The 20,777-nt window shown below is 42.7% G+C and overlaps 1 protein-coding gene across 2 annotated transcripts in view; it reads left to right on the top strand.

Annotated features, from left to right (window-relative positions):
• NRK (Nik related kinase) overlaps positions 1-20,777 on the top strand; it is an 88,019-nt gene that overhangs the window by 30,784 nt on the left and 36,458 nt on the right. Inside the window, exons 4-14 of one of the 2 annotated variants that reach the window (XM_030967365.1) lie at positions 2,594-2,719; positions 3,499-3,609; positions 5,460-5,550; positions 7,658-7,788; positions 10,185-10,239; positions 11,792-11,870; positions 12,557-12,732; positions 14,436-14,508; positions 14,912-15,107; positions 16,448-16,612; positions 17,352-17,513. In XM_030967365.1, coding sequence (XP_030823225.1) covers positions 2,594-2,719; positions 3,499-3,609; positions 5,460-5,550; positions 7,658-7,788; positions 10,185-10,239; positions 11,792-11,870; positions 12,557-12,732; positions 14,436-14,508; positions 14,912-15,107; positions 16,448-16,612; positions 17,352-17,513 — 1,365 coding nt within the window. The remainder of the gene's footprint in view (positions 1-2,593; positions 2,720-3,498; positions 3,610-5,459; positions 5,551-7,657; positions 7,789-10,184; positions 10,240-11,791; positions 11,871-12,556; positions 12,733-14,435; positions 14,509-14,911; positions 15,108-16,447; positions 16,613-17,351; positions 17,514-20,777) is intronic. The other variant, XM_030967364.1, reaches the window with a different exon arrangement.

Below are 20,777 nucleotides of genomic sequence, written 5' to 3'. Positions count from 1 at the left end.
TTTCCCAGCCCCTGAAGCTCAGCCTGCTGTCTGCTCCAAGCTGTGTCTCCCCAAGGCATTCAGCTGTGCTGAGCAGTGGTGCTTGGGCCCTGCAGGCCAGGATGGGCAAGGGCAGGAGAAACAGGTGCAGGGAGGGATCAGGATCTGGCCTTCAGGGTAAATAAAGACACAAGAGAAAGCCAGAATTGCATTTTGCTGGTCCTAGGAAAGGAGCATTACCCCTGTGCAGCTGCTCTTGCTCTTGCCAGTGGGTGTGGAAGAGCCTGTGGGGTATCCAGGTGGTGTTCATGGACAGCCACTGGCTTGGTTTTGTTTTAAAAACATGGGGATCAGATTGCAGAGGAATAGAAAGTACTTGGATAAGAGCTTTGCCAGCATGGTTCCAACATCCAGGCAATTAATTGGGTAAAGGATGAAGAGCTGAAAAAGAAGCAGCAGCTATGAGGAAGTGGTTGGGATCTGCCAGCTCCCCTGAGGGGAACTTTGTGAAAGCTGCAGGCTGGGGCTGAGGGCACAGCAGGGAGCTGGGCTCCACCAGGGCAAATTTCATGCTGGTGGGCAGAGTTAAAAAAATCTGAACCCTTCACATCTGTAGATATTTTAAGTAATTTGGAGAAGGCTTTTACCAAAGATGAGTGTTCTGCCTCCACACGTTTGCAGAAGGAGTGGGCAGAATGCAGGAGGGACAGCAGAGGAAGAGGGGAGCCTGTTTGTTCCTCTTTCTGCCCTTCTCCCCTAAAGATCCAGAAGCTTGTGTAGATGGCAGAACCCTTGTGGTCAGGTCCAGGATGACAGTTCCCATGTCCTGATTCCCTGCCTCCTCCTTTCCTGCTTGTGTCCACCCTTTCTCGTGCGCTGTCTGGAGCTCCAAAGGGAGTAGAGCCTTGTACCCCTCAGGCACAAGCTCTCACCTCTCTCTGATTGTGCTCTGTGCAGAGAATCCTGGAGGATTTCCTGCATGCTGTCTGCAGCCAGCTCCCATTTCTCCTGGACACTCCAGGTGCTGCACTGGGCTCCTCTTCAGCTTCACTAATTCAGTCACACAGCATCCAGGGCTGCATCAGGATTAAGGGTCCTGCTTTCTCCCTAACTGCAAACAAAAGATAAATTAACTATTTATTGTAATGTGTGCAGCTTGAGAGCCTGTGTTTAACAAAGATTATTAGGAAACATGAAATAGCCTATTTAGCTTCAACTAGAGTTATTTTACGTCTCTGAAGGCTTAGCACAGTTAGCCTTTGGTCTGGTAATCTGTCTCCTGGGTGTTGATGTTACTGGGAAAAGCTTACTGGTCCCTTCTGTTGGGAATGATTTTTGTGTGGTCAAGTTTAGTAAGACACATCATATGCCTGTTCTTGAGGGATTTTGGCTTTAGCCTGTCATTTAGCTTTAATGTGTTGCTCCAGGTAAAAAGGTCAATGTGTCTGGCTTTGTAAGCAGGCCATTATGGTGGTTAAAAGAATGCTTCAATGGCAAAACTACTGGAAAATAGAGGAAAAGCACAGAAAAATGTCCTTTGGGGCTGAGTTGTTCTTGCTGCCTCTTCTTTTTTTTTCCCCTTCAGCTAGTAAGTGCTGACTGGTATGTTTTGCAACAAGGTAAATTAATTTTCAAGTTTGTGGTGCTCCTTTTAACTGGTACAACGATACCTTATACACTCATTTCCTATTAAAGTGAGTGAGATGGCAAAATCTGGGTGTGTTTCACTGGGTGTTGTGCACCATAGCCAGCCAGCTCTGAGGGGGCCCTTCCAGGCAGTTCTCCCTGAAAAAGGGCATTTCCTTCTAACATAATTATTAAAACTTGTGCTTCCACTAGTTGTTTTATTGTGCACAACGTTGTATGGGCAGAAGAGGATGTCTGCCCTGGCAAGACTGAAACAAAGACAAGGGGAAACAGGCAGCTGATGCCTGGGAAGATGATGTTTGGGATGTGCTAGCCTCCAGCATGCCAGGAACTTCATGGATGGCTTGGTGTTAGGAGGGGAGAAAGCCATGGTCCAGACAGGGCAGCCTCACAGCTGTAAGGAAGGAGCAGATCCTAACCTTGGCTTAGGCTGGAGTTTGATTTGTGGCAAGTCACCTCTTTCTTGGCTTTGGTTTCCTCCCAGCAGGACCCTCCACAGGACTGGGAAGACAGATTGTCTGATGTGTGCGCTCAGAGCTTTTCCAAGTATTTAAGTAATGGAGTGTTAGGAACAATTTTATTTTTGTTTGAATCTGGTTATTCTCTGAGACTAAATTACTGCATGCAGAAGCCATAAATGGGGGAGTAATAGGAACTGTCTAAGCTCCCTGAGGAGACAATGTGCAATTTTTATGCCCGAGTGGGGACATTTTTGATTCTTTAGGTCAAACCCTGGCAATTAATTGGTTTAGCCCCATGGATCAGGGTGATTCAGTTGTCAGTTTAAGAGCCATCTCTCTGCTGCAGTCTCATAATCCCAGGGTAACTCTGGTCCCTGCTCAAAGCAGGGTCAGCCATGGGATCAGACCAGGTTGCTCACAAACCAAAGACAGAGGTTGCTTTGCAGCCCTGAGGTTGCATGATCTCTGATCCCCTAAGGAGCCTCCTGCTCTCTTTTTTGTTACAGAATGAAGAGGAGGAAATCAAGCTGGAGATAAACATGCTAAAGAAGTACTCCCATCACCGGAATATTGCTACATATTATGGGGCTTTTGTAAAGAAAAGTCCTGCAGGCCAAGATGATCAGCTCTGGGTAAGTGTTTAGTGTCATTTCTGCTCATCAGATTTACAGCTCCTTCTTTAGAGTTCGAGCATGCTTGGCTTGGACTCTGTCTCAGTGAAGCTCTGAAGTCATTGTTCTGAAGAATAACATATAAAAGAGAAAAATTACTCCTCCCTAGACATCTTCCATCCCTATGATTTCCTTTGAGGATGGGCATAAAGTATGTTATGATTCTTGTGACTGGTGCTGTCATTCTGATTTGTTGCTTGAACTTTTTTTTTTCCAAATTAAATTATTCTCTAATTTTTTTTACTTTAGTGAAATAGCTTGTCCTTTTTGCCTTCTCTCATTCTTGTTGCTTTCCTCTCCTTTTTTCAAGTGGGAAAAAAAAAAAGGAAGCAGAGGAATTGGCAATAAGGAAAATAAGAATAATGAATCCTCCAATTTTTTGGCTGTGAGATTTTTGAAGCGCTGCGGCAAAATGAGAAATTTCAAATTTTTTGACAAATTCCTGTGTTTTTCAGTGCTGTTAACTCTTGCTTTTCCAATTTTGTATATACTAAAAATAAAAAAAAAAACAAAAACAACAAAACCTACTTAAAATCTGCAACAGGAGAGGAGCACTAGTGTGGTTTTTTATTTATTTAGCAGTGTGTGTTTGATTCAGGAAATGAGATTTTAAGTCACTTGGCATCCGAGGAGGCCACATGCAGTTTGCCCTGCCTGGGCTGTGGGTGTTTGCAGGTGCTGTCCCTGCTGGCCTGGCAGGGCTGGGTAAAGGTGCCCTCTGTGTGTTTGTCTCCCTGCAGCTGGTGATGGAGTACTGCGGGGCAGGCTCTGTCACCGACTTGGTGAAGAAGACAAAAGGGAACTGTTTCAAGGAGGACTGGATTGCTTACATCTGCAGAGAGGTTCTCAGGGTGAGTCCTGCCAGCAGAGCTTCGCTGCTCATTTGCAACAAAAAGGCCTTTCCAAGCCTTTGGTTGCTAAAATAGGTCACTAATGAGCATTATTGTTTAAAGGTTGTGATCCATGGGGCTCGTGGGCTATGGTCCTTGAGTTCAGAGGAGCTCTGAGCGCCAGCATGATGGCTGCTTGGCATCCCATATTGCTGTAGCTAATCCCATTTTCTGTATGAAGAATAGAAAATTCCTCTTTCCTATGGCAAATAGCCATCTTCTGAAATTCCAGACACTGGGCACCTAGAGAAGGAAATAAATTTTCTGTTTTCAGTATGTCTGCCCTCCACATCAGGAAATCTTGCTGCTCAGTACTTCAGCTGTGCATGATTGTAAGATCTCTCTGTCCATAATTCCTTTACCTGCACACACTCAGGGGTCTCTTCTCCACACTGTTGGAGGCAGTGTTCACTAAACAGCATTCCAGAATTTTAAAGGTGGCCCTGCTGGGACAGTATTCCCCAAGAAAATCTTGGAGCTATATTTCATTCTAAGCAGGCTTAGGACTGCTTGTTTTCTTTTTTTTTTTTTTTTTTCCTGGAAAGTACAGAGGATAAAACAATTCCCAAGTGTAATCTAGTGAACTAGCCTGGAAAAAAAAGATGATGTTGGAGCCAGTCATTCTGAATTCAAAACCCATTACAGAGTTACTGATCTGTCTTGCCTATAACAGAGTTTTACATCTTTTCTAAATAATGGTAAGATAAATCTGTATTCTGGGAGTTGGAATTTACATGGCATGCTGAAGTAATGCTGGAATAGGGGTAAAACTTTTTTTTCTGGGGCATAGCAATTGAGAAATGTGCCTAGCAGATAATATTGGCCTTCTTGCAGGGATTTGGCACTAGCCTGAGGATTGTGATCATTGTATCTGGAAAGTCTGGGAAGTTCTTCTGCAAAAGAAAAACACCTTAGTGGCGTGGTCAGGTTGTTCCTCATTGCTGTTGCTGTAATGTCTCTGTTAAAGCAGTTGATGCTAAAGCATTTGGTTTATGCTCATGCAACTGAAAACTGTAACAGCATGTTGGTAAAACAAGGGGTTGGATTTAATCATGCTTGTTTCAAGACAAAATGGCCCAGTTGCACATGGATTGACAGTGCTTCCTTCTGGAAAATTTACAAGCTGGATGGAAGCTGTGTTTGAAGCCATTAATATTAGAGAGGCTAAATGCTGTGAATGAAGAATCCCTGGATTGCTATAATGGATTATTTCAGTGTGTTCCTTTATGTCTTTGATAGTTCAACCATGGGCAGTTTTGAAATACAGGAGGAGACAGCAAATATTAGCTGATTGAAAACAATATTTGCTGCATTCAAAAAGAGGTCTGACATGGTATTTTTAACTTTCTCTAGTCCATTTCCCACTGAATTCCTCATTTTGTTGAATGCAACATTTAGGCCACTACAACCAGCCAGCTGCTGTCTCTGGTCCTCATAGAGAGCATTCTGCTTTGCTCTTTCTCCCTTTTGTTTGCTTTTAGCATAGAGTGTAAGGAGCATCCCTTGATTCTGAGAGAGAAGTTTAAAATATTCCTACCTCATTCTCTTCACACTCTAATTTAAATATTGCTACAATAATTTAAAATATTGCTACACCTCTCCTCACATGAGATGCTCCACCACTGTCAGGCCTGTGGTGAAGAGGAAAATGAAACTTAGGGTTGCTGTCCTTCCTCTCTGAAAATGTTGCTAGTAACATCTAAAGGACTTTCCTTATGAATAAAGACTGAAAAGGGCAAAAGTGTAAAAAGGCAACAGTGCCATAGCCAGGGTAATGTTAGGAAGAAAGAATAAATCTGGTTTTCTTTTAGGGATTGGCACATCTTCATGCTCACCATGTCATCCATCGAGATATTAAAGGGCAGAATGTTCTCCTCACAGAAAATGCAGAAGTAAAATTGGGTAAGTTTCCTTAAATGTGTGCTAGAAACCTGTTTGTTAAAATTTAAGATTTCCGTCTTGACTCAGAGAGAACTTTCGGTAACCTAAGTGCAGGATGTGTGCCAAGGATCATTAATGCTTGTGCTTACAAGGTGTGTGTAATGTAGAAAGAGTTGAAAATGTGAAGTGTTCTGCAAAGTAATATGTAAACTGTTCTGCAAGGGTGTCCCTCACAGCCTGAGGGCAGTGCAGGCAGTCACAGCACCATCAGGACTTCGCAGAGGATCCTGGCATGCAAAAGACTTCCAGAGTGAAAAAGTTGGGGGAACAAATTTTGCTAATCCATTTTTCTAAAGGAAGTGATCTTAGAGATTTGCATAAATCTGACAATAAATGGAATTCCTCATGTGTAAGGGCTACCACTGAATAGCAGTCATCTCTCAGAAAAGTTGGAGGGTTTACTCATTTCCTTTTACTACTGTAACATGTCAGTGTTGCCAACTTCTGACTTCGTAAAACTAAACTCAAGTACGTATCTCTCTTGAGATGTCTTTCATGTTTTGGAAAGACATCACAGGGAAGTGTTTTAAAGGAGAAATCTCAAGGGGAACACTTCTTATTTGTGATGATCTTTACAGTCCCTCTCTCTTTAACTAAAACAATTCACTGTAGAGTTGGAAAACAACAAATAAGAAACATGGCTTGTGGATGTGGGGTAGCATGCTTGGTTGGAGCAAGTGGAAATTGGTACTTCAAATCTTATTATGGTTTAACCTTGTGGCAAACACCTGGCTCAAAGGGAGTTGGGCTGTCAAATTCAATGAAGGCAGGATTTTGCTTGTAGTCTCTAAATCATATGTATTAATTGTCAGCTGTTCCCTCTTAAAACAGGTAAGATGGGGGTGTTGTGGTTTTTTATGGTCTTATGTAATTACTACTTCCAATATTCTTCCCATGGTTGACAAAACAGTTAAACCTTTCTAACTCTGGGTAAAAATGAAACAGATTTACTGAGTATAATGATTTTTAAAAAGAAGGAAAAAAAAGTTCTTTCCAGAGAGATTTAGCTCATGTGTCTTAAGGCAAAGAAGCTCAAAAGCCAAGAGGTTCTCAGTTCAATTCTGTTCCACTTCTATGTGAGAGTGTGCACTTCCCATCAGAAGCACAGAGCACAGAATATCCCAAATGTCAGGTCCACCTTCTTCTTGGAGAAGATTTGCTAAGCAGGCACATGAAATTATAGCACTACAAATGATTTTGGCTTGCAGATAATCTGCAATGAGACAACATCAATGAGAAAATCTGCCCCTTGATGGTAACCACGGGCCTGTGTCCTTTCAGTCCTCCTCTTTCCCCCTCCTTTGTCTCCTCTGTGAATACCACTCCAGTGCTATCCCAGTGGATGCAATTACTGTATTTTGGTGTTTTGTTCAAAGAGAAATACAATCACATAATTACTGGTTGTATGGACCCTTTTCATATGTAAACAAACCCGTTTTGCTGTGCAGTCCTTTTGAAAGTACCACCCTTTTCAGCACAGAGAGAACCACAGGATTCGCTCAACATAATGATCTAAGATGAGAATAAAGTAGTATATTCTCCAGTTTGTTCTGAGATAGTGTATAAATGTAGAGAAGAATTTATTCCAGACACCTCAGAATGAAATGATATGGTGGTTCTTTCCAGCTTTCACAAGTGGCTATATTAGACAATCCAAATTTGCCTTGTGTGTAGATACTATTTTTTCTTTTAGTCTAGTTGAAGACCTTGAGTCCTACTCAATGAAGCATTTAAATTAAGCATAAATTATTCCATAATGTATTGTAGAGCAATTCCTCTAACCCACCAGGCAGATTTAGCACGCTAACTAATTTATAAATAATTTAAATAATAATTTAGCATTATTTAATTCTTTTGTCAAAAAGAAAGAAAAAAAAAGAGGCAGTTAAATCTCAACTATTGGATGAGACATGCTGGAGGAGCTCAGATTTCATATATTGTATATATATTCATATATATTGTAGGGCAAAGGTTTAATGTTCTTAACAGTATGAAAGTGACCAATCACTCACTCTGCCATGTGGATACAACTTTTTGCTGATTTCTTTACCTCTTCTTGGCTTTTCAGTGGATTTTGGTGTAAGTGCTCAGCTGGACAGGACAATTGGGAGAAGAAACACATTTATTGGCACCCCGTATTGGATGGCACCAGAGGTCATTGCTTGTGAGGAGAACCCAGACTCTACATATGATTACAGAGTAAGTGTTGAACACTCCATAAGGTAAGAAAACATGTGGGTTATTGCTGAAATCTGCTTATCTGAAAAGTTCCAGCTTCCTGACTTATAAATCACAATAATACTAGAACTGTACAAACAGTAGTATTTGTAATATGTGGGTGGCAGCTCTTTTTAAGAGTGAAGTTTCACTGTGAGTATTTTTTCTGAATTTTTAGTACATGAAATACACTTTCATGAACTTCTCAGCAATAAAAAAGTACTAAGAAGTTTGTAGATGTGGATAAAAAAGAAAGGAAGAGAGGAGTTCCAAAGGAATACTTGAAGTAGTGTAATATTAATATGGCAAATCACTGCACACTGTGGTAGAGCTGTTCTGCTCTGTACTCAGCTCTGAATCCCGAGTTAATTGACAGTAATTAGTATCCCTTTGCTCATTCATGAACATGTGACTGCAAGTGGTTTCCCATCGTGGAATGGTTTCTGGTCAGTGGCAGGGTGCTGAGGCACAGAATTTCCTGTATTTCAGTTGTGGGCATTGCCATGCAGCATGTTTTCCAGGAATGGTTTTCTGAGCAGGAATCCTCTGGGTGACCCTGCAGTCACTCTTTTAGTTCAGGTGCTCTCTCCATTGCCACTTTGCACCTCTCCTTCCAAGCGTGGCTTCCAAAATATTTATGAGAAGAACCTGTTACTGCCTCCATTTCCTGGTGATTCAGAGGCTGTGATTCTCCCTTCTGTGCTGCGCTGGCCCAGTGAGGTCATGTTGTGTGTGTCAGTCATGACTGAAGAATTTTATTTTTTTTTCCATATCATACCAATCTTCTACTGAAACCTCAAGAAGTTCATCTCTTGTCTTCATTCCCTGTACCCAGTTGATTTCCTTCTCTGAATGTGTACTTACCAGAAAATAAAATCATAAAGAATGTGCAGCCCTAATTCTTGAGCTTTCTTTGCCTTCAGTAATAATCCCAGTTTGTCTGCTCCCAAACAGATACTGCAGATGGTAGTTTAAAACTGATCAGCAGAGGGTTTTGGAAGCACTTTTGCAAACAGTGCTGTGACTCAGAAGGTGGCACAGAGTTGGTCTTTCCACAGAGACTTACACCTGGTAGGAAGGGCTAAGTAGCAAGAAGCTGCTCTGGAACTTCTTGCTCTTCAAAAAAACCAGAACAAACAAACAAGACAAACTAGTACAAATATATCCACATAAATGTGTTTGTATACACACTGGGCTTTACAAACCTTACTGCTCATCCTCCCCTACACCTGTCTGCCTCTCATGCTTTGGAACTCCAAACCAAAATTCCTTGCAGCCTGGATGGTTCACTGTCCTCAAAACCTGCAGTACTACCCCTTGAAGACTCTTAATTTTCAGTCATTTACTTAATTACAAGTCCGGATTGTGGATTTTTGAAATCCCCACCAGTTTTGTTGCTGAATCCCTCCACAAACTTTGATGGCTTTCAGCTTGTGTGAAGAGTTCAGAGCAGCTGGACTGAGAGGGCTGTTTTGATAAAATTACATTTAGAGGGCTGGGCTGGGCATGAGCTGCTATTCATGTAATGGCTTATTCCTTCTAACCTCTGAAGGTTTTCTGTCACTGTTTTTTTAAAATATAAGTTTTAGAGAAACTCTGCAAGTTGTTTGGCCATGTGCCTCTCATTTGGCTACATTTAGATACAAAGAATAGTGAAATAATGCACATGATTAATCAAGTGGAAACGTGTGAAGTTTTTACAGACACTGATGGTGGCTGCAGTTTACTTTCCATGATCAAAACGTGGCCCTTGGCATCCAGATCAGCTGATAAAGAGAACTTCACTCTGTTAACTGAGCTGAACATACATTGTGGCATAAATCTGACTGCACAATGTACTCTCCTCTCATGTGCCCAAAAACGTGTGACTAGAGACTTTGTACAGAAAAAATTAGACCCCTAGGCCTGACTACAATTCTTGTTCCATCAGTGTCGAAACTCAGCAATGACTGCTCTGAAACAAGCATTAAAACCAAGAATTATTTTTGGCCAGAAGGAGAAGGGTGAGGCACTGCTGTTTCTTGCTGCCTCATGAGAACAGATTTAGGACATATATTTAAACAGTGCCTGCTATATTCTGTCTGGCTCTTGTTTTTTGAATGCAGAAGGTCTGCATTTTGGGGCTGGCTGCTTAAATGATGGATCAGAGTTGCATGAGGAATAGGAAGCTTCTGGCTATTAGCACGTTTCCTAAAAGCTCAGTAGGGACTGGGAAGGGAGCAGAATATTTTTCACTCCAAGTAAAACAACATGATCCAGGAGAGATCTAGGCAAACTGTAAAAAAAAAACAAACCCAAACCCAAGAAGAAAACAAACAAGCAAAACAACCAAGCTTGAATGCTGCAAGCTGCAATGAGCACTGTTTCTTTTTCTGCAGAGTGACCTGTGGTCCCTGGGAATCACTGCTATTGAAATGGCTGAAGGAGCTCCTCGTAAGTGATTTGGTATAAAGGTGGGGCTCTTCTGTGCTAAAATAACTCATGCTTGGCTAATGCACAGAATTCTGGTTCTATCTGTATCTTTAAAAACCCTTTGTGACTTTTTCTCATTTGGACTCTTTTGCTTTCTTCTTCCTTTTAGACTCTTTCAGTTTGTATTTTGGTTCCTTGCCTTTATTTCCTGGGAAAACAAAACTTCTTTTCTTAAAGCTCTCGTTAGCATCAGTTTGTTGATTGCTGCCTGTGGATACAACTAAGTAGAAGTGATTGATATGTTAGCAGAAAATATTGACAGGAGTGCCTTTGGGTTTAGGTCACTAAAAAAATTATGGCAGTGGAAGAAGGTAGGCCTAAAGGTTATTTTTTTACTCTGAAACTGACTTGTTTCTGACAGATTTTGGGACTAATGTGGCATTTACTCACATGTAATGGCTTTGATCCATGGCCACACTCAGCCTGAAAGCAGATTGCCACAGTTTCCCAGCCTGCTGCCCCCTCACTCCCCCAGAGAGCCTCTTGCAGGTCAGGCAGAGACCTGTGGGTGCAAGGTCCTCGTGCATTTTTGTTGGCATGGGGGGCTGGTGGCTTTGCCCAGCTCCTGCAGAGCAGATGGGATGTGTGGGGTATCTGGTCGCTGCTGAAGGCAAGGGAGATGAAATCCATCAAACTCTGGCCTGAGCCTGAGAGCACGTAGGCTGTTTTTAAACAACCCACTTGGCTGCTCTCCCATCAGACTTGGTTTTTAGCAGGAGCCAGCTGGAGTTCAGGAGCACTTTAGCCTGACTGAAGCTTAGTCCATGGGGAGTTTTCTTTGGGAGAGATATTGTAATTCTGCATGCCAGTTCCTCATGTATTTGATGTTTTCCCTAGTTTTGACAGGGAAATACTGTGGATTATATTCTGTTGCCTTGTGTTTTGTTTACTGTAGTACAACAGTGTCTGGGACCCAGAGCTAGAAACCAGACTTCTGCCCCTCATTGCCACTGTATCATGTACTATTGAACATACCAAGGAAAATGTCAAAGTCAGAACCAAATGTGAGAATGGCAGGTGGAGGCAGACTGAGAAATTATTGTGAACTCTGTGCTTTGGGTCAGCTTTTCTTCATCCTAGGTTTTCTCATATGCCATGAAAAATGTGGTGAAGAGTTTGGTTAAAATGGAGCTTATAATTTGTCTGAAGCCAGAAGCCAGACATAATAACCAGATAAATGTTTCAATCTCAGCTTTAACTTCTCTGTATGTGCAAACACACTTTTGTGTAGGGAAAATATGAACTTTTTTATGTCCTTCCAAAGCTGTATATATAGAAAATATGAAGAAAGTTGTACTTGTTCTTGCTTTGCAGCCTTTCTTTTGAATCTATTCTAGCTGGAAATCTCTGTGTACTCAGAGACTTGATTTCTTGGCTGTAGTGTGAATTTGGTTGGCTCCTGGTGGGGTTCTGGCGTGAATGCTGTGATGTTGGAAGTGGAGGTGTTTGGAAGTGGGAAGTGAGGTCACAGGGGATACATACATCCTTCTATAATTTCTGGTTTCCTTTGCAGCACTGTGTGACATGCATCCCATGAGAGCACTCTTCCTCATCCCAAGGAACCCACCCCCAAAGTTGAAATCCAGAAAATGGTAAAGAGATGTGTAAAAAACTGTATTTTTTCTGCAGTGGGCTTAGGAGGGCTTTTAGCTCCCTTGTCCAGAAACAATGATTTTGTTAAATCATGTAGTTATCTAGGAGGTGATTCCTAAGCTGTTTCTATGAGCTGGATTGAACCAGAGGGCAGATATAGTTGACCTTTGGGAAGCAACACCTTTCTTTTTGAACTCTGCCTAAACTGTGACAGTTGTTTCATTTTGGTGTCTGTGGCCAAAATTGCAGGGTAAGCAAGGAAGGCTTAGCTGTGCTCCTTGGGGTCAGGGCTTTATCAGATTGCTTGGACATTGTGGGGCTAATGGCAGTCATCTGCCCTAACAGAGAATTACTTTTTGTTTTAAATTAAGTGTGTAAAGAAAATCTTCACCTTATCAAAAGGTCAAGGGCATTTTTGAAAGGCTTGTGTTGGCCAGATTGTGGTTTTGTTGATCAGGATGTAAATTCAAGGTAACAACTCCTCTGAGAGGGTGGTGAGGTGGAGTTCACCTTCAGCACTGTGCTGGTCACAGGAGTCTCACTGGTGGCAGAACTCAAATTGTTTCTCTCAGTTCCTGTGTAGAAGGAAACCTTGCAAAGTTAGTGCTTTCCACCACTCAGGTAGTGTTTGGTCCACAAGTTGAAAAGGATTATTGCTCTTTCTCCACTGTGGTGTCTTTTTTAGGTCAAAGAAGTTCCTAAATTTTGTTGAGAGCTGCCTTGTAAAGCATTATTTGCACCGTCCATCCACGGAGACCCTGCTGAAGCATTCCTTCATCCGCGACATGCAGAACGAGCGGCAAGTGCGCATCATGCTCAAGGACCACCTGGACAGGACAAGGAAGAAGAAAGGAGAAAAGGGTAACGTGGCAAAACCAAAATAGAGCACACTTCAGAGAGCATGTCCTCTTCAGATTTTGGCAGCAGAGCACCAGGCAGATGCAGCTGAAGTACTAGAACTAGGAAAATTGAGAAAGCATTGTCCTTGATAGTGGGGCCATTTTGAAGACTCCTTTGTTGAAGCTTAGGTCCTTAATAGTGTTTTAGTGCTAAAGTCCTTGGAACCTTGAGTTATTGAGAGCAGCCCTGGTGCTAGCAGGGAGCAAGGACTCCAAGTGAAGTCTGGGTCTCTGCTTTCTTGAGCCACAAGTGTTTCCTGGTCTCTCTGTTCATATTTCTGTCCCAAATCCAATTGATTTACCTGTTGGATCTCCATGTAATTTCGTCCTGTGAGTTCTTTGGGGGCAGCAGGACTCTTTAAGTGTTTTGAAATAGAGTGCACAAAAAAAGACCTCCGAGCTCCAGTAAAATGCAGATATTATAATGAATCATTTCCTTCACAGCGTGTATGAAGAAAATTTGTTCCAAATGCCAGCCTTACCCTTCAGAGCAAAAGCTGGAAGAAGCAGTGCAGGAATAGGGGTGATACTTGTGAAAATGCCTGTGCATGGCAGACTAAGGGCTGTGCAAAGGGGACAGAGACACATGGCCTATTGACCCTCTCTCCCCTTTTCTCCTTCAGCATGTTTTATGCTGCCAGAAACGCTGTGAGGATCAGGGACTGTGAGAGCAAACTGGGAAAGCACTATGGTGTTGGAAGGCGTCTTGAAAATGCTCTGATTTGACAACAGGGATATTTGCATCTAAAATGAAATTGCTGTTGCAAAGTAGATTTACTGACTCCAGTAGTAGTTGCAAATTCTGCCACCTCTTTCAGCTATGAATCTCAAAGCACACTGAAATGAAAAGATAGTGAGTTGGAATATCTCACAAATGCCCTTGAGAGGGGTGGAGGAATGCAAAGATGTCACTTCTTCATAAATAGTTATATTTTGACCTGAAAATACTATTTTTAATCAAAACTCCTCTGAAAAGGAGAATAGTGTGGAATTGTCAGACTACACACTTCAAAATAGTAACTTCAAAAAAATGAAGTGACAATTTAGCATGTACTACAGCCAACAATGCAGGGTAGGACCAGTTTGAAATTATCCCATAAAAACTGCCTTCATGTCAGTCTTGAAGAGGACTTTAAAACTATGGATCAGCTTTTAAAACATTGTGCTAAAACTAGTATTCGTTTTTGTTTTCTTTTTTTTTTTTCTTACTTAATTATTCCCCTTGATACAAAAGGAAACCTGGATTTACTGGTGGCCTCAGCATAGCCATGACAGCAGAGCAGGGCAGTGCAAGCTTTCATGTCCTGTCCAAATGTCTTTTTGAGAACCCCTCTGCTGGTGGTGCTCTGGGGGTTGGGTTTCTCTGTGGGTTTAGCCTAATTTGTTTCAGATGATGGAAGTAGGTTAGTTTTGCAAAACCAATACAGTCAGTCATGGGAAAAGGTGCGTGTGTGTAAAGGGGCTGCCCTGAATCATTATCTGAACTAGATTTTGAATTATGTACATGGATATTTTGCCTTCCCTCAGCCTCCCTCTACAACATGTGACTTTTAAATTCCAGTTCCTCCTTAGCCTGTAGTTCAGGCTGAATGCTCAGAGATAAGTTCAAGATCATGTCTTAAATAACAGCATCCTCCTCTGGTGTTTGTTTGTTCTCTTTTTTAGAAGAAACGGACTATGATTACAGTGGAAGTGAGGAGGAAGATGATGAGCTGAATGAAGATGAAGGAGAACCAAGGTTAATTTTATTACTGAAATAGAAAATTTGACTGCCCAAGCTGTTCTCATTGAAGGCAGCTCTCCTCAACCAGAACAGCTTTCTTAACTTGCTCTGAATCCCGAATCCCCTGGGTCCCCTTTGGTAGCTTTAACTGTTTTGTAGCTGTCAAACATAACTGCTGAGTATAAAATGTCTGTAATAAGCTGCTGCTTTAGTTTCCTTGCAGTAGGGGGGAAACTCTCAAATGAAGGACCCAATAATCAGCTTCAGGCTGGTTTGTAGCACACCAAGTGCAGCTGTAGAGTCAACTACTGGAGATATGTCATGATTTGCTAACGCAGGGCAACAAACATTCTCGAAGCACCTCTGTTCTCTCTGTAATGCTGTGTTTTGTCATTTAGAAACCTCCTCTTTGTTTCAGCTCCATCGTTAATCTCCCGGGGGAATCAACTCTCCGCCGTGAGTTCCTGAGGCTGCAGCAGGAGAACAAGAACCGCTCAGACCCTCATCGGCAGCAGCAGCAGCTGAAGGACCAGGAGAAGTACAAGCAGCAGCTGCTGGCAGAGCGGCAGAAGCGCATCGAGCAGCAGAAGGAGCAGAGGAGGAGGCTGGAGGATGTAGGGGCCTGGCTTGTGCTGTTATTCCATGTCTCATCACAGATGAAAAACGTGCCTGTAGGGAGTAGGCTTTGCAGGGCAAGAGGGCTGTGTTAAATTGTCAGCTCAACCTGGATCAAGTCTGGGACCTTGGGAGACCTGTGTTGCTTTTGAACACCATGGTTTAAGATGGACTCTGTCCTTTTGCTGCTGATAACCTGCCCTGAGCTCTGAGAGCAGACAGGGAGGGGCATTTTGCTTTAGTAGGTTTGGTGGTGGTAGCCCTGGTAGATGGGGTGAGAGATCCCCATTTCTTCCTCTTATGTATTTCCCAGTTTGCAGTCTGTTGGTGTGGTCCAGAGTCTTAGCTCTGCTTTTGTTTAAGGTATTAAAAGACAGCTGATGGCCTTTTCAGCTGCCTGACACACTGTTGTCTTAGAGGCAGGGCTAAATCATAAAATCACAGAGCCATTAAGGTTGGAAAAGACCTCTAGGATCCTGTCCAACCATTAACCCAGCACTGAATGTCCACCACTATATCTTGGTGCTAAGTGCCACATCCACATACCTTTTTCAACACTTGCAGGAGAGCTGGTTCCATCTCTTCCCTGGGGCAGTCTGTTCCAATGCTTGACCAGCCTTTCAGTAAACAATTTTTTCCTAATATCCAATCTAAACCTGCCATGGCACCACTTGTTTGTTACCTGTGAGAAGAGCCTGACCCCACCTGGCTACAACCTCCTGTCAGGGAGTTGTGCAGAGCAATAAGGTTCCCCCTGAGCCTCCTTTCCTCCAGGCTGAGCAGCCTCAGCTCCCTCAGCTGCTCCTCATCAAACCTGTGCTCCAGACTCCTCCACAGCTCTGCTGCCCCTCTCTGGACACACTTCCAGCCCCTCAGTTTCTCTTTTGCTGTGGCACAACACAAAAATCACCAATGTGTCTCTTCTCTCCTGTATCTGACATGACTTGAACATTGTGTGAACGCTTCAGAGCTGACCTCTGTGAAGCACAGTGCTGCTCCAGCAAAATGGGAACACTTGGAAAAAAACCCTTCCTTCTTGAAATGTTGGGAAGACATTTGTCATTAGATTAGTTGTCAGCTGTCAGGGAGATCTCACATGCCTCATAAATAACAGATCTGCCCTGGGCTGCCAAAAGGGCAGAGGTTTCACTTCAGGTTTGGCAGTGACGGTGGTGGCAGCTTGTCCCTGCCCACTTTTGCTCTGTGGTGTGTCAGGTGTCCCCCCTTTAGTGACTGCAGAGCAGGAAATGGCCTTGTGATTTATGAGCCCTGGCATGAGTAACTGGTGAGTACTAAAGTAAAGTAAAGTAAGCAGTGTTGTTCTCTGGCTTTCTTCCAGCACCAGAGGCGAGAGCAGGAGCTACAAAGACAGCAGGAGTGTGAGCAGAGGTGGCCAGAGGTGAAAGTCAGTCAGAGGAAAGAGGAAAGGGGCAAAGAAGACAAAAGGGCTGTGGAAGATGAATACTTCATAGTAGATGGACAGAGGAAATTGGAAAAGAAGCAGGTATGAAGAGGGTGTCTGCTGACAGCAGTTTGCAGCTCCCTGTTCTGAATCTGATGTCTCAGTTCCTTGAGGGTGTTCCCATCCTCTGAGTCATGGACCAAGGAGGAACTTCACTAATGCATTTACTGCCTCTTGTTCTCAGATTTAGCCTTCCTTTGAGTTGACTTAGATGTTACTGAGTCACCCTCCATATCTACATCAGGGACACTGCCTCTCCCACTTTTATCCCTGCTGTTCCTCTGTGCTGAATTGGTCTGATTGAAATTCCTTTACCCTGAAAGCTTCCAGCATCAGCTAAACCTAAGCTTAAATCTCCAGTCCCCATTTTGCATTCATGTTGTAACCAGGACCATTTCTTTTTCACAAAAACAGTGGAGCAGAGGTTAATTTTAATGCTGAACTGTCATTATCAAGTCTGGCACCTTGACCACAATGTTTTTTCTAATGTTTCAGCTGCAAATTGATTTGTAATCAAACAGAAGCATGCAGCGTTTGATTAAAGACCTCTGGTTTTAGTAAAAGTAAAAAGAACAAACATGGTTTTCTGACATGCTGTTTAAAAAGCCAAACCGTGTTTGGTGCCACTCTATTCTTCCTGTTGCTCAGGGTTCTGACTCTTCTGTCAGCCCTGCTGGAATTGTGGTCACTTTGTTCTTTGAAAAGCCACTATTTCCAGCAGGCAACTTGGTTGTCCTCCAAGGCATCATTGTCTCTGAGGTCCATCACTCTCTGCTTTCAGAAGATGGAAGATGTGCAGCACAACAGGAAGATGCACAGAACCCTCCCCAAAGATCAGACACAGCTGCTGTCTCTCCAGCATGACCACAAGCAGAAGAAGAAGGAGCCTTCCAAGAGTTTGAATGTGGGAGTGCATCCTCCACCAAGCAGCACAAGCAAAGAGGTACTGTCTTGGCCAGGGCAGCATTTTGGTGCTTTGCAGTTTATGATGCTGTAGGAATGCTGAAGCAGAGAGCAGACTGATCTTTAAACCTACATCTGGAGCTTGACCTGTCTTTCTACACACTTACACTGCAGTCTTCAGTTCCCATTAATATTCAGAGGATAAGGGAAAGGAAGAATTGTTCTGTCACTTCTGTTTGAGTTGAGGGAAGGGTTTGATTGGTGAGTGGAGAAACGAGGTTCTGGTCAATAGGTGTCATCCCCTTGTCTTTCAGAGAGGCATGAAATAAGGTAATACCACCTGAGGTTTAATAGAGGTCTTTGCCTGATGTTAGGGTTCACAGAACTGAGCCAGGCACAGAACAGGATCCTGCCCCCTGAGCACAGATCTCTGTGCCCCAGCAAGCAGCCTGTGATGCCTTTTCTTGGCTTTTATGTCCCAGGATAAGGTTTGATGGATCAGGAATAGCCACATACAGTCAGCCTGTACTGCAATCCATTTTCCTCCTTTGCTAACTCTGACAGTATTTCTACCCACCAACTTATTCTGGTCACTGTCACCTTGTCATGAAAAGCTCTGGGTCCATTTCCATGTTATCTCCTCATTCCTAGCATGCTTTTTTATATAATCCCAACTGGTTAACTGAGTTCTACAGCTGGTGTGTGATTTGTTGTGTCACTAAAGTCTGGGTCAAAATCTCAGCAGCTCACAGGTGCCTCCTCAGTAGAAGAGTGGATCTGATGTTCTGTACAGTTGTGGCAAAATGCAGTCATCTTCCCAAAATGCCCAAACAGAGGCATGAGGAGAGCTCATGCAGATGTAAATAGGAGAAATGCAGTGCAGCTTCTTAACACCTTGCTGCTGCCGTCTTTGTCATCTTCTTCTGTGTGTGTGCTCCAACTATTCCCTGAGCTGAAATGTCCAGTACTGATAAATAGTTAAATGTAACTGCTAGAATTGGTGAAATGATGAATTTCAGTAACTGAAGAGAGTCTACAAACAGCTAAACAGCAGCATGAAGTTAGGAAAACAAAAGATATTAAGCTCCTTGTTAGAGGAGCAGTTTGTGAAAACGAGAGTAATTCTATTTGAAGTACAACCTAACTGTCAAAACCACAAATGCCCTGGTTCCAAAGGCTTTATTGTACTGACTGACTAAGCAAATCGTTACTGAAATTTGAATGAACTGCTCTTGAAATCAGTATTTGTTTGATGATGGAGGGCTGGGTTTTATTCCAGCTGAGGAGCAAATTGAGTGTGGACAGAGAAGTAAGCTGCTTTTTCTAAACATACAACATCAAAGTCAATAGAAAAGCTTTGCCTTTTCTAGGCCTTTAATGGGTGAAAATGCAACTTTGATGATTAATTTATTTTCTACTTTATTGTAGTTAGAAGACAAAAAACCAATAAAATACTGTCTTAGATGCTCATCTCTTGTTTTGGCATGTGTTTTGTAAATTACTCCTTGATAGCAAAATTAAGAATTTAGTGTGCAGTCACTGTTAACTTTTAATTTAGTGTAATTAGTTGCAGATTACTTGCTTTTTAGGTTCACAGCATGAGGCTTTTGTCATTATGGCTGCAACAGTATGTTCAAGTTTTAAGGATATTCTACAATATTATTTACTTAATCTCAGAACTTCTTGGAAGTCACAGATCCTTCCACTAAATTGATAATTGATGGTACAGCCTTTTTTGATTGAGACTTCTTTGTCAGCAGTGTTAACTATTTGCAATGATCTAAAAATGCTTTAAAGTTGTAACTGTGTTTAAGAGGGATAAGTCAGTGATTTTGCTCCTGTTGATACTGAACTTTTCCAGTTTATTAGCCAGAGAGATGTTGGCTCCTCTGTTGAGAGGGACCTGTATGAGGACAGTGGTAGCCTACTCTAGAGTGAGTTTGTTTGTACTTTTTAGGGCTCCCATTTCTAGGACCAGTCACCAATACACAGAAGAGCTTGACAATTATAGTTTCATTGAGACATTAAAAACAAACAAAAAATCCTAAAGTCCTCCAAAGCCTCAAGTTTAATGTTTGGGGGTGCAGAACTCTTTCTTGGGAGTTCCTTGTCTGCCATTGTACTTATCCTGTCCCCAGGACAATTTTCCCCAGCACACCTGTGCCCAGATGTGAGCTCACTGTGTGCTGAATCTGGTCCCACCAGCAGCAGAGTGAAGGAACTGGGAGGCAGACTCCAAGCTAGCTCAGTGCCTGGAGGGGGTTGGCATCAGTTCTGGAAGCCAAGTGTCATCTGCGTGAGTTTGCATCTGGATCATAAAGCCTTTCATGCCAGCTCCCCTTGGGCACAGAGCTGGGGGTGAATTATCATCTCTGGCTTTTACATTTTCTTCCTTGCTTATAGTAAAATTTGCCTTTCATTATTACGAGTTGCAGGTAATGAAAATGTGGCCTCAAGAGCCTGTTCACTGGAGCTAGAATTTCATGGTTTGGCTGTGGTTGCTTGTTTTAGTAACTGGGGTTTTTTTTAGGTTTTGGTCTTCCTTTTTTTCCACAGTGAGACAAAGTGGAATAATTTTCCATGTCCTCAGCAGTTTCTAAGCTGTGCTAAGAATATGCTTACCTTTCTGATACAGGCACAAACATCCAGATATAGTGAGAGATACTGTTTGAATGCCCACCCTGACACAGATAACAGGGTATTTTTATGGCATTAATCTCTTGTTTACCATCTAGAGCTGTTTCCAGGCTGTTGAATCAGAGGATATGCTGAAGATTTACATTAGAGAATGGGAATTAGTCATGTTGAACAGAATTGAAAAGCATAGTGGGTCAAAACCACAGGATAAAGACTTTTGTAATGAGCAATGCCCTCAGGAAATTTATTCCTTCTAGATCATGTTCCTCAGTCTTTCTCACAAGTAACATACCAAAAGACAGAGTGTTGAAAGTGTTTTAAGGTAAAAAGCAACGTGCAGTAATGTCAGTGCTGTGGAAGGGGGTAATTAATGCACAGCAAAACAGGCTGCATGTTGTCAAAGATAAGCAAGTATAGACAGATGATTCCTCCCAGCTAAAATCTCAGCCTGCAGCCGAAGGAGTGGCCTAGAATACAGCAGATGGAAATTCAAGCCCCTCTCCTTGCTGCAGCTTGGAAACTTGATGGAGAAGGAAGGGTTGCAAATGGAGTGGAAATGGTGGTTTGTGCTGTGCCAGGGCTGTCCTCCTTGGTGGGAAGGTCCATCAGAGGTGGTGTGCTCTGTGCTGCCTGGGACAGCATCCAGCCCACAGACCTGGGGCTCTCT

This window comes from Camarhynchus parvulus, chromosome 4A (assembly GCF_901933205.1).
Source record: "Camarhynchus parvulus chromosome 4A, STF_HiC, whole genome shotgun sequence".
NCBI lineage: Eukaryota > Metazoa > Chordata > Aves > Passeriformes > Thraupidae > Camarhynchus > Camarhynchus parvulus.
The sequence above is the reverse complement of the archived record's forward strand: the minus strand, read 5'-3'. Positions and strand labels throughout refer to the sequence as shown.